A 13,612-nucleotide genomic window follows, 5' to 3' on the forward strand; every position below is an offset into this window, starting at 1 on the left:
CTATTGAGTCTCCCTGAATAGTGTTACTTTTTAATAAGTAACATATAAATGCATTCTTCCTTTACAATATTGTTGTAAAATATGTAGAATGAAATATGAAAGATGCTTTAGCAACTCTCTTTTCTCTCAGCTTCTTCTCAATTTCCCTGATGAAATTGTTGTTTCACAATGAGATATACAACCTTTTTATGTATTTACTAGTTTGGATTCCTTCACTTAGATCTATATCTTAAAACTCTTTTTCATATCACCATATATAAAGTCTTAATTCTTTTGTATTGGCAGACTATTATTTAGTCTATATTAACTAACATTGAAACTATTTCAAATATTTTGCTAAGGTAAACATCCTTGTATGATAATCAGATATAACCAACTGTTTCGTGAGTATTTCCAAGAAGTAAAATGGTTGGTTCAGAAAGCACATAGACTTTAATAATGTATACAACTAATATGCGCCCACCAATATTAAATAGGACCCCTTGTTATTCTGCAGTAGGTAGTACCCTTATACATTTGTACCAATGTGAAATCATATCTGATTAATTTTCATTTCCTGATTAGAAGGAGGCTGAGCATTTTCTCATAGCTTTATACTGGTCATTTGCATTCTTTATGTAAATTGGATGCTCTCATAATTTGTATTTTGCGGGGAGGGAGAAGTGTTACCCCTTCCTGCTGATTAATAAGGTTGTTAATCTACTTTGGAATGGTCACTATTTTTGTCTTGTTTCTGACCTCACTGGAAATGCTCCAACTTGTCAATAATTGATTGGGTTTCCTGGTTGGAAATAAATTTCGAATTTTGGGCATTTGCTGAAATGGTAATATATTTCTTAAAATTTTTATTTAAAATAAGTATAAGAATGGATTTTAATGACCAATTATTACATTTCTGGAGTGACCGTGCTTGATGAAACTCTGCTATTCTTTTACATTTGGACTTGAACTTTTTGAGTAGGAATTTTGTGTGTTCTCTGAAGTGAAATTAGCCTGTAGATGCTTGGTTTGTGTTAATGGTATGTTCTCTGTTTATGCTCTGAGGGGGGTGGGGTGCCTTCCTTCTTTTTCTAGGCTATGGATTGTTTTTAACATGGAGTTAAATAGTCTTTGAACAATTTGGTTGAATTTGTCTTTGGAACCACATGATCCTAATGAGTTTTAAGGAGGTAAATATTTGTCTAACTTAGTCTAGCCTGTTCTGTAATTTTAAAATCGACCATTCTTAAGACGATTTTGTTAGAACACCATCTATTTTACCTATTGACATAAAGCTATATTATAATAAATTATCTTTTCTGTATCTGTGGTTATTTACTCATTCTAATTTTAATAGTGTAGAATGATCTTTTCATGTACTTCCAGATAATATAGGTCTGATAATTTTACTTTATCTTTTTATGGGAGCCCTGGAGGCGGAGTGATGATTCATTTGGCTGCTAACTTCAGGGTCAGCAGTTTGAAATCTCAAGCAGCTCTTCTGGAGAAAGATGAGGCTTTCTACTCTCCCGAAGAGCTACAGTCTTAGAAGTCGACCAGGGTAGTTGTACCCTGCTCTTTAGGGTCACTGTGAGTCAGAATTGAGGTGTTTTGTGGTGGTTGTTATGTCTTATAGGTTGTTTTTTTTTTTCAGTTTCATGCTTACCTTGAAATATCCTTTTTTTTTTAGTTCTCTCGTTTCTTGGCGTAAGGGTTAAGGGTTTTTGAACTGTAAAGAGCATCTTTGTGAAGGCTACTATTTGAATATGCCGATGATTTCCCCTTAAACATAACCAGTACTAAACATTTAGCACAGAAATTGTGGCTAAGTGGTGATTGCCACAAAAACCAATGTCAATTTTATATAAATTTGAATATAAGCATGTAATGATTACATATATATTTAAAAGGGTAAGAAAATCATCAGCATTGGAAATTTAAATAGCTAAAGGTACTGGTACCCTGTAGAACTTTTTTGTGTTGTCAGTTCTTTTGGAAGAGGAAAAAATAGGTTCAAGGCATGAAGATTTGAATCTCAAGCTGTGAATGAAAAAAAACACCTTTCTGAACTAAAGCCTTAAAAGATTTCTTTGCAGCATGTATCAGCATGTGAATCCGCCGTTGCCAGAAGGAAGGAAAGCATGGGATCATGGCGGGACTGTTAAATAGGTTTTTAAAAACCTGCCATGGGTTGAGGACCTCCCTTCTGTTGACCTTTTCTATCTTCCTAGCAGCTACACTGTCCGGCGTGAACGAGGAGGCCTGAGCTCCTGGGTGGGAGGAGGGTTAAGTGGGAAGCGGGAAGGTTGCTGGGTGAGGAGTGTGGAGTGTTGGCAGCTCATGGTGGCTGAAGTGCTGCTCACCCAAGCACCGCATGTTGCCTGAGCAAGAGCAGGCTTAGACTGGAGTCACCCTTTGTGTCCGGAGCCAGACATGAGGTGTGACTCACTCCTGTCCTGTATAGCTTTTTCCAAGCCAGATTTTCAGTGAACTATAGAGCCAAGTTATGGAAACTGAACAAATCTTTTTTCAACTTCACTGTTTGAGTCATGGAAAGTTTGAGCTTGGAGCTCTTGGACAACCAAGGTATGACTGTATAATGGATTTTTTCCCAATGACTTCTTGGAGCCCCTTCATATTTGTACACCATTGTGGTTCTCTTGCCTGTGTGTTTAGAATCACGGACCTGCATGAGGGGAGAGTCTACCTTCTGTGCAGTCCCACTGCTGGAGATTTTGCAAAGCTTCTTCACTTTTTACTTTTTGTTGTTTATTTTTAAAGGTTAGCATTTTGCTTTCTGAGTAAAAAATTAGGTTAGGAGGTTAATAGAGTGTGTGTTTTGTCTAGCAGAACTCTTCAAAACCCAAACCCACTGTCATTGAGCTGATTCTGGTTCATAGAGACGTTTTTATAGGTTTTCCAAGACTGTACATTTCTATGGGAACCAAGAGCCTCAGCTTTCTTCTGCAGAGTGGCTGATGGGCTTGAACTGCCAACTTTGTGATTAGTAAACCAATAAACCACCAGGGCTCCTTGGCGCATACTAACTGCACTCTAAATACTTGGTATTGTCATCCTGTTTTCAATGTATTAGGCAGGTTCAGATGTTTTTTTCTCTCTCTAGTAGACGTGGGGACTTGGGAGAAACATAGGCAATTAGAGAGAGAAGTGGAGGAGGTTACTTATTAAGCAGACAGCGTGGAACCAGCTTGAGGGGCCTTCAAAGAGCTTGAGGAAAATTTCCCGTCTTTCAATTCCATTTTTACACGAAGTTTTAGAAGCCCCTCATGTATTTCTATTGGTGTTAAATTATATCAGGATGTTTTAAAGCATGCTAGCAACTATTATTCTAGCAGAGTTGTATGTTTTTCCTTGGTATGAGCAAATTTGCTGACTTCCTATTGCTGAAAATAGTATGAAGTTTTGTTTGTTTATTTGTATCATTGCAATTCAGTGTATTTGCCTAGTTTCAGATAGACGTAGGAGTGGTGAAAATGTTTGGTCCATTGTTGCTTGTTTAGAATAACGATTCACATTTCCAGACTTTTATTCATCAATTTATACTCAAAAGTGAAATTGTCAGAGATTATTTATTATTCCTGTATTGTTACATTAAGGATGCTATTGATCTAAGACATAGAAAAAAATGGAATCAGTTGGACTGAATTCTAGGTTGGTCACTTAGGCAGTAGAATTCTATGCTAGTTTATTAATCTGTCCCAATTGTGGACATCATTAGAACAGAGACAGCTCCAATCAACTCAAAGAACTGTGAGATTTACATAAAAAATAACTGTGAAGTTGAACATAAATATATTTGGTAGCGGTATTACCTTGAAGGATGTATGTCTAACCTATTAGGTCAAGGTCCCTTAATTGTTACTATCGGGCATATCTGGGATGAGTTAAACAAGTTAGACTGGATTTTTTTTTATTCCACAGGAATTCTAGCGGGGGTGGGGGTAGGGGGAGTTAGAAGAGAGAGAATGTGATTGGTTGGCTCTGCAATGAAATCTGCTCCATGAGCGCGCGCGCGCACCGCACACACACACACACACACACACACACACACACACAAATGGCTAGGGAATTAAAAACTTTCTCTTCATGTACTTCATATAAAGACATTTAAGACCGAAAGGATAATCAGAGAATTTATTTTTGAGCTTATTCTGTGTTCCCTGCAAAGTCGTCCAGGAGGCTGGCTTTGCCATTGTTTGCTTAAGAGGGGGAGCGAACCACGTCGTTTCAGCTTGTAAGTAGGAGTGTCTAGTCAGTGTTGCCTTTCCACTTAGAACGTGAACAAGAACTGCGACACATGCGTGTGTACGGAAAGAGCGTAGGGATCTGTTGGGCACTTTCCCCGGAGAATGATGGGGCAGCTCGTGAAGGATGGTCAAGACTGGAACGCAAAGCTGGTGGGATTGATGTGCTGTCTGGGTTAGTAGAACGACCTGTGGTTCCCCCTCCTGTTTCAGGTCCGGAAAGGAAGGTGGCATTACCTGCATTGGTTCGCCCTGTGGGGGTGGCAGATTGCAGTGGGCACCTCTCAGCAGTCTGGATGGGCTTCAGCCACAATCTCTGAGGCTGCTTGAAGAAAACTTTCCCCTGAATTGTCATGCAAAGACTAGGCATGTATGCAGTCGGTATTTATTGTGTGCAGTACTGTGTTTGCTCAGATACGGATGTACTGAAAAGAAGTTTGTGTAGGTTGTTATACTTGGTGCTCTCTTTGCCGTTTTTCCTTCAAAATTACTTTCTTCTTTTCTTTAAATATAGTGTTATTGAGTAATTTGAGCCATGTTGTATTTTATCAGAGGAACATAAATAACATGTTTATATTTAAATCTTACTCCATAAATGAAATAGTTTTTAAATAGAGGAATGTTCTAACATTTCATTCAGAGAATTACCCAGATGGTCTGTAAAACCAATGGACTCAGTTAAAATCACAGGAATAAGATTTTCCGTATTGTTGTCCTGGCAACAGTGACTAACTATAAATTTCACTGTAACACACCCCTGACTGAAATGCCACAAAGAAGCATTTACAGTCTGGTAGTGGAAAACTTGGTGGTGTAATATGGCATACTACCATTTGAAATAATTTCATTTTGAAATCGTGCATCTGGAAAGTTGTAAACCACACCGTCTCCCCAGCCTTAAATTACTTTCTGATTTTCAGTTGTTCTCTTGAACATGGTTGGAACACTGAAATCCACATTACTGCCGAGTTTATTACTGTAGCCTTGTGGTGGGAACATTGTAGCGTGAAAGAAGGTCCCTTGTTGGTTGAATGAGACTCAACTAGTTTCACCATGCGTTAAAAGAAAGGGTTTAGGTTCTACTGTTAGAAACAATAACGGAATTAACGAATTAGTGGGTGTTAGTTGGCTTTAGTTTTTGTACCTTACTCATGTACTTTAACTGTGGATACTAATTCCCAGATAATTACCTCAGTATTATGTGCCAAATACTTAGCGCACCTGTCTTAAGTTTTCAGCAGTGCTTTGGAGACTCTAGCAACAACCATAACAAAGTCTCAGCAATCAAAATAACCTTCTAATAGTTGTATTATTTTAGTGAATCTCTCCTATGTGCTTGATTAAAAAAAATCATTTTATTGGGGGCTCGTACAACTCTTATCACAATCCATGCATACATCCATTGTGTCAAGGACTCTTGTACATTTGTTTCCCAGTCAGGTTTATTGATGTACTAGTTGGGTAAAAATTTTACTAGTAAGTTGATTGGTCTTTATAAATGCTGTTTCCTTTCTTTGTTTTCAGTATAGAACTAGTTTTACTAACTTAGAAAATTATCAGATCTATCTTGTCAATCTTTCTATATCAGGAGAAAAATTATGTAAGGCATTCAATGTGGTGAATGTAATGGAATTTAATAAAAGTTTATATTATGTGATGATTACATGAATTAAATTTTGGAGGATGGTTACAGGCATACACCATCCTCATTTTGAAAGTTAATGCGAAAGCTGTCCATTCTTGAACTACAATGTCTTAGTTAATGGTACATCTTATTTCTTGAGGTTTGAGCATCAGAAGCGTAGGCTATTAATTGGACAGGATACTATCTAAACCAGCTAGCTAGGAAACAATTTTCATTTGTACAGTGCTCTTTCTCTGCTGGGGACGCATAAAGCGTTCCTAGGAATGTGCTGTGGCTGCTCCCGGGTAGTGGAGAATTTCCAATGTTTCCATTGACTCATTCAAAGGTCACCTATTCTGGAAGGCCCCATTTCCCAGCACCTTGTGTGTGATGGAAATGGTTTCTTTTGTTTCTGTGCTTCCTTTTGAAGGACGATGAAAGTCTCTTGGGGAAGTGGAGGCAACTCTGGAGGTAGTCACAGGATGAGATCCAGCCATGGATCTTTCAGTGTTAAGTTATTATACTAAGGTTTCTTTTTGATGAAGACATTTCTATGTCTAGCAAATGCCTTCTGCTCTATTTCCTCAGGGCCAACCTCTCTCCTCATGAGTCTTCACAGGATGAATGCCACCAGCTTCACTTAGTTGGCATGCTTACTCCAGAGCAGGGTGCTCTTGCTGGATGATGAGCAAGAACCAGTACTCTTTCTGTTAGCTTGAGTCCCAGCCCTCCCACGGCTCATCATAGGAGCCTGATAGATGTTCGAGTGACTACATGCCTCTGCATTTCATTAGTAAGGTGGTCTAGTATTTTGCTTCTTTTTATTTGTAATTAAGAGTTTAAGTTCCTTCTGAACTCTTCAGAATAACAATTCTGAAGACACTTCCTTAGGTGCCATTAGTGCTTCAAGAGATAGAGACAGTAGTGCGTACTACCGTATTTAAGGAAATATACTTTAGCTTACTGGGTTCAGTCCTTTTTGATACAAACTTAACCCACATCATGGACATTGACTTATTGAGTGCCTGGAAGCCTTGTGGCATCTAACATGGGGTGGATGAAGATGAATGAGGTGTAGATGATGACCCTGAGCAAACCACACACTAATATGAGGAATTAATAAATGTGATCATATTGTTTAATAATTGTTAGTATCATTGTTTTGGCAAAGTAGTTATGAGCAAAGTATTTGGGAACTGGAGTTGGACAAAATATTGCATAAATAATTTGTGCTGACCTGAGTACTTGTACTCAGATCTAGAAAGCTTCTTCATTTCATATCTGCTTCCTACCATCCCCTTTCCCACTTATTAATATCTAATGCTGAGTCCAAAAGGAAATTAGACAGCTGAGGCTTTGGCAGAACCAACTCATATTTTTATTAGTCTCTCAGAAAATTTTAGTCTCCCCCTCATTGTATAACCCTCCCCCACTCCCTGCAGGGACCCTTATTCTGTTTGTTGTCTCTATAGGTTCTTCATTCCTGGGTTTCATATATCGAAAAACATGTAACAACATTTCAAGAGAACTACCCACAATGACAAAATACATTAAGAGATAAATCCCAGTATAAAACACACACACACACACACACACACACACTGTTGAAAACCAGGCCCAATGCACAGTAGATGTGCCATCAAGTGACAAGTTTTTAGCTGTTCCAATAAGGTATTATTTTGATCTATAGTCACCTGTCCAACACACTGTTTGATAACCAATGGAAAATTGTTCTAGAGAAGTACCGGCCAATGAAAATTTTTGTGGTGGCGTGTGTGGTCTGTCATTGCTGTCCAGAAAGTAACTGTTGAGCACTTGAAATATGGCTGATATAATCATTATTATATCTTTATGTTGTTAACTTTATTTAATTATTATTAACTATGTAATTTTAATTAAGTTGGTTTAAATTTAAGTTAGTTAGATGGGACTATTTGCTACGGTATTGCACATACTTCTAAGGATTTAAACTAAATTTAAACTTCCAGTGACACTATGCAATGTTGTTTGTGGTATTGTCAACCTTCGTACGTTATTTCCCACAAACTCTTGGCAGTTTGATAAGATGCGTTCTCTGTGTTATTTGCATTATGATTTCTAGTGAGATTGAAAGGCGCTCTCGTGGGGTGGTGGTTATGTGTTGGGCTGGGATTTGCAGGGTCCACTCTTTGAAACCACTAGCAACTCTGAGTGAAAGACAGGCTTTGCTTTATTTAAAATTTTTTTTCACACTTACATATTCAGGTGCCCACCTTTTTAAATTTCTAAGTGCTTTAAAAATATTAATAATCCTCTGTCTCATGTTGTATACTTTTCCCCACTTGATTTTCCCTAATACTTTTCATTAAAGAGCTCTGGTGGCTTAGTGGTTCTGTGTTCAGTTGCTAATCTCAAAGTCAGCAGTTCGAAACCATCATCTGCTCCTTGGGAGCCGATGGGACTCTCTGCTCCCATATAGAGTTATAGTCTGGAGAGCTTCAGGGGCAGGTATGCTCTGTCCTATCGGGGTGCCAGGTGTCAGAATTGACTCAATGGCAGTGAGTTTGTTTGAGTTTCACCCTTGGTCACATGTTGCATACTTTTCTTCCATTTGATTTGTTCTTACATTTGCTACTATGTTTATTTTGGAAATAATAAATACTGTTTGTAGAAGGTACCGATATGTCTAAAAAACAAAATAAGCATTTTCAAGAAATCTAGTTCCGATTTGATAGTTTAAGAAGGGTGCAGGGGTGAAATGCGAAAAAATTGAAGGGAAAAAGCAAGGTGTGCTTTACCCCCAGGGAAAGGTTACACAGAGTCTGATTGTGGTGAGAGAGGAAGGAGCAAGGTGTATGCCCAGGTGTAGAAAGGAGGGCGGGAGGAAACAAGAAAGCAGGGAATTCTGCCTGGAAGTGGAAAGAAAGAAGTGATGTCGTGGTGCATGTTAGTTCTTGGTTGGGGAAGACTGGTTCTCATGCAGTCTCTGCACCAGAACCACAGTGATCCGGAGAGTGTTACTCTCCACAGTGAGGATCTAATTGGGGTGTTTCTTACAGACAAACTAGAAAGACGCAGCACGGTAGTAATTAAATCAGGGCTTGACTGCAAGCCAATAGGTCTACTTTGAAATCTTGCCTGTTATCAAAACTCTGGAGCCCGCTTGGGTAAGAGCGGCCAGTTTCCTCTTTTGTGAAATGGAAATAGCACTACCTGTCCTGTGAAGCGCACACGCAGAGGGTGCTTGGGTGGTTCACCTGCAAGGGCGGCCCTGCAGCTACGGGATGAGAGCAGACAGAGCTGAGGAGGTGCAGACAGACAGCAGAGTTCGTTTATTTAATGGAATGCCACTGGAAGTTGAAGCGGTCTGACAGAGAGATCTGTAACACTTTCTTACAGATAACTTTAACCTGCCCACAGTTAAGAAGAAAATTCAGATATACTCAACGATTTCTTTAAATACTCTGTTCCTGTGGATGTGCGTAATCACTAACAAATTCTTCACTAACCATATATTGTTTTCTCCTTTTTTTCAGATGAACGGGACAAAGTTCAAAAGAAAACGTTTACAAAATGGATAAATCAGCATCTCATGAAGGTCAGTGTACATTTCTTTCACAGGGAATTATTTTGCATCATTAAATTTTTGAACAGTTGTTGCCCATTTAGCTCTAAGTACAGCTTTTAAACATCACTTGAAATTTTAAATATCAGAGCATTTCACTTGCATTTCAGGTCTCTGTACTTATTTAGTGGGTAATGAGTACGTAGTGGGGAGATGAGTACGTAGTGATTACAGTGTGTTCTGTGACATTAGCAAAACCGATCATTATTGGGCTCTTAAAAATCTCAGCCATTTAAGAAAAATGTAAATATTTACATGATAGGGCATGGTTAAGAGGCAATGCTCGGTAAGATTACTTGCTTCAAAATTAAAAATGTGTCTGTTTTAAACGAGAATAAAAATAGATATTTTATGTCACTTTTCCTAGTATACTTGATAAGATGCAAGGATTGGAACTTATGTATACATTTCTCTGTGAAACAATGAATAAATATAATTCTTAAATTAACAATCATTTGTGTTCCATGGATCCCTTTGAAAATATAACACAAGCACTCTAGAAATATTTGCAACCTTTACATATAATATAGTTATTGAAATTCATATATCTACAAGGAAGATACGTTAATGCTTACTATTCAAATTTTCACCATAACCACTTATGCCAAAGATGAAGAAATTGAAAATTTTTACCAACATTTGCAGTCTGAAATTGGACAAACATGCAATTAAGATGCACTGATAACTACTGATAATTGGAATACTAAAGTTGGAAACATAGACACATTAGTACATGCAAAATGTGTCCTTGGTGATAGAAACAAAGCTGTACATTACATGATGGAATTTTACAAGACCAATTACCTACTCATTGGGAATACCGTTTTAGACAAAATTTTGCAAGACCAGTGTCCTCATAATAATGACATTTATTTCAGCCTGGCAACTGTACATACAAGTGGATCTCACTTGATGGAATAAGCAAGAACCAAATTGACTAATTGGTGTAAAAGTTGATGAAGAAGCTCAATATCATTAGTCAGAACATGAACAAGGGTTGATTATATAACACATTCGCAATTGCTCCTGTGTCAGTTCAAGTTGAAGATAAATTAAAAGAAGTCTGCAAGAGTCAAAGTATACCTCGAGTATATATTCTCCCAGAATTTAGAGACAGTCTCCAGAATAGCTACTACTCATTGAATGCTAATTACTTTAGACCAGAATGAATTATGGGATAACATCAAGGATTTCATACGCAAAGAAAGCAAAATATGTAAAAGATAGAGAAGAAAGAAAAGACCACAACAGACGTGAAAAGGGACTCTGAAGCAGGTTCTTAGATGTGTAGCAGCTAACACAAATAGAAAGAATGGTGTAGAAGAGCTGAACAGAAGATTTCAAAGGACAGTTCAAGAAGACAAAGTAAAGTATTATAAAGACGTGTGCAATGCTCCACCTTTAGAAAACCAAAAAGAAAAAACATGCTTGGTATTTCTCAAGCTGAAAGACCTGAAGAAAAATCCAAGCTGGAGTTGCAGTACTGAAAGATTCTATGGGAAAATCTTCTACGATGCAGGGAGCATGGAGAGAGGATGGAATGGATGCACAGTCATGGAGCTATAAAGAATTGGTGAGTGCTCAAGCATTTCAGGAGGTGGCATATGATCAAGAGCCAATAGTAATGAAGGAAGAAGCTCTAGATACACTGGAGGCATCGCCAAAAACAAAGACAGACTACCCATTGAGATGTTTCAACAAACAGCTGCAATACCAAAAGCACTATTTTGTCTATTCCAAGAAATATGGATGATGGCTAGCTGACCATTGAGATACATATTGGGCCACTTGCAAATAAAGGAGTTCAAATATAATGTAGAAATTATCTAATGGTGTTTTAGTCTGGGTGGACTAGTGAAACAAATTGCTTATGTGTCTATAGGAAAGAGCTTTATATACAAGAGAAATTGAATATTGAGAAAACATCCCAGCCAAGACCAGATTAAGTCTATAAGTCCAATATTAGCCCATCTGTCCAATACCAGTCTAGAAACTCCTCTTCAGACTCACGAAATACATACAAATGATGCCGAATACAGGAAGATCACAGGTTGGTGGTTGGGAAGTCTTCTGAATTCAGTGGCATTGTAAACATCTCAGCACTGGCAGGGGTCTCCATGTGGCTCCTCCAGTTTGGGGAACTAGTATAATTCCATGTGTCTTGTCAGCTGGAATGTCTCCCAGGAGTGAGCAGAGAGTCTCCTGCTTCCAAGGAGGAATACCGGAGTTCCCAGAATCCTCAGGAGAAGGCCATGCCCACACAGGGGCCTCATTGCCTATGACCTGATTGATAGGCTAGACGCCACCTCTTCACTCTTAATCCTCAAATTGACACCAGATTACGTAACTACCACAAATGATGTAATTAATATCACAGGTAAGCTGAAAATAACTTCAGAATGCAGCAGTGCATAGACAGAGAGCTGTCACAAAGTCAGGACAGGAAATAACATGGTATTCAGAAGAGAATGTGGAATTAAGGGTATCATTGCTGATGTCAGATTGATTTGGGCTGAAAACAGGGAATGCCAGAAAAATGTTTCCTGGTGTCTTACTGACTATGCAAAGGCTTTTGACTGTATGGATCATAACCAATTATCAAGAATGGAAATTCAAGAAACACTTAATTGTGTACATGCAGAACCTGTGCATAGGCTAGGAATCAGTCATTAGGCTACAACAAGGGATACTTGTGGTGTGGGTCAGGTTTATATCCTTGGACCATCCTAATTCACTCTGTGCTGAGCAAATCTGCAGCATGAGGATTGTAAGAAGATTCAATAACAACTTGCCGTATGTATGCTGAAAGTGAGGAGGACTTGAAGCATTTATGGATGAAGGTCAAAGACTGCAGCCTTCAGTATTGGATTACAACTGAATGTAAAGAAAATTCCTTACAACTGGGTCACTTGATAACATCATTGAGGTAGTTTATTGTGCCAACCTGGCCGATAAACACATGTGGGGTTTATTGAAGGATGGAGGGATAAATGGCTCGGTGAGCCTTGCCTTTCTAGTTTTCGGGTCTCTTGCTTTGTGATGGTCAGACAAGGGTGCAGCTGCCTTAGCCAGTTCCCTGCTTCAGCTTGCAAGGCTGATTTCCTGCAAGACACCCCTGAGGAGAAGCCACATGGACCTACCCCGATGCAGCCCTGGGTGCTGGAGCAGCCGTGTGGAGACCCCTGCCAGCATTGAGATGCGTACACACTCACTGACTTGGCTTTCCTCTTGCAGTTGGCATCATTGCGTGTGTTTTGTGAGATGGAGGAGGACTTTGTGGATTGGTGTTGGACATATGAGTTAATGTAGGACTTGTGGGCTTGGGCAGCACTGGGTTGGGATGTTTTCTTGATGTGCACTTAACCTTTATATAAAACTCTCTCTTATATATGAGTTTCTGTGGATTTGTTTCTCTAATGTACCCAGATTAACACAATCATGATAAGCAGAGAACAGATTGAAATTGTCAAATATTTCATTTTACCTGTATTCTTAACCAAAGCTCATAAAAATGGCATTCAAGAAATCAAATAGCATATCACACTGGGCAAATCTGCTGCATGAGATCTCTTTAAAGTGTAGGAGCAAGGTTGTCCTTTTGAGCACTAAGGTGCACCTGACCCAAGCCAGGGTATTTTTAGTCACCTCACATTTATGTGAAAGTTGGACAATGAATAAGGAGTACCAAAGAATCATCGGTGCATTTAACTTAGGGTGTAGGTGAAGAATATTTAAAATCCCCTGGTCTGCCAGAATAACAAATCTGTCTTAGAAGAACTTCAGCAAGAATGCTCCTTAGAAATGAGAAGGAAGGGACTTTGCCTCTTGTGCTGTGGACTCACTATCAGGAGAGGCCAGTCTCTGGAAAAGTACCACATGCTTGGTAGAGAGACAGAGGAAAGAAAAGTTGTTTGATGGGCTGACGGATGCATGTCTGCACAATGGGCGAAGCATCAACCTGAGAGTGGCATCAGGTGAGGCAGCGTTTGTTCTGCTGAACACAGGTCACTGAGAGTCAGGACTGCTCAGAACAACAGCGTTGGACCCACTGGGATAACTCTTCTACAAATATCAGAGAAACCCGTAGGACTTAACAAGTGAATATTAGTCACATTTTTGTTTCTTTTATTGAGAATCCTA

At 38.9% G+C, this 13,612-nt stretch overlaps 1 protein-coding gene across 8 annotated transcripts in view; it reads left to right on the forward strand.

Moving 5' to 3' along the window:
* Positions 1 to 13,612, forward strand: part of DST (dystonin) — a 450,811-nt gene that overhangs the window by 155,279 nt on the left and 281,920 nt on the right. For all 8 annotated transcript variants that reach the window (XM_075554951.1, XM_075554950.1, XM_075554962.1 and 5 more), the window contains one exon: positions 9,384 to 9,445. In XM_075554951.1, the coding sequence (XP_075411066.1) occupies positions 9,384 to 9,445 (62 nt within the window). The remainder of the gene's footprint in view (positions 1 to 9,383; positions 9,446 to 13,612) is intronic.

Source organism: Tenrec ecaudatus, chromosome 7, assembly GCF_050624435.1.
Source record: "Tenrec ecaudatus isolate mTenEca1 chromosome 7, mTenEca1.hap1, whole genome shotgun sequence".
NCBI classification, from domain to species: domain Eukaryota; kingdom Metazoa; phylum Chordata; class Mammalia; order Afrosoricida; family Tenrecidae; genus Tenrec; species Tenrec ecaudatus.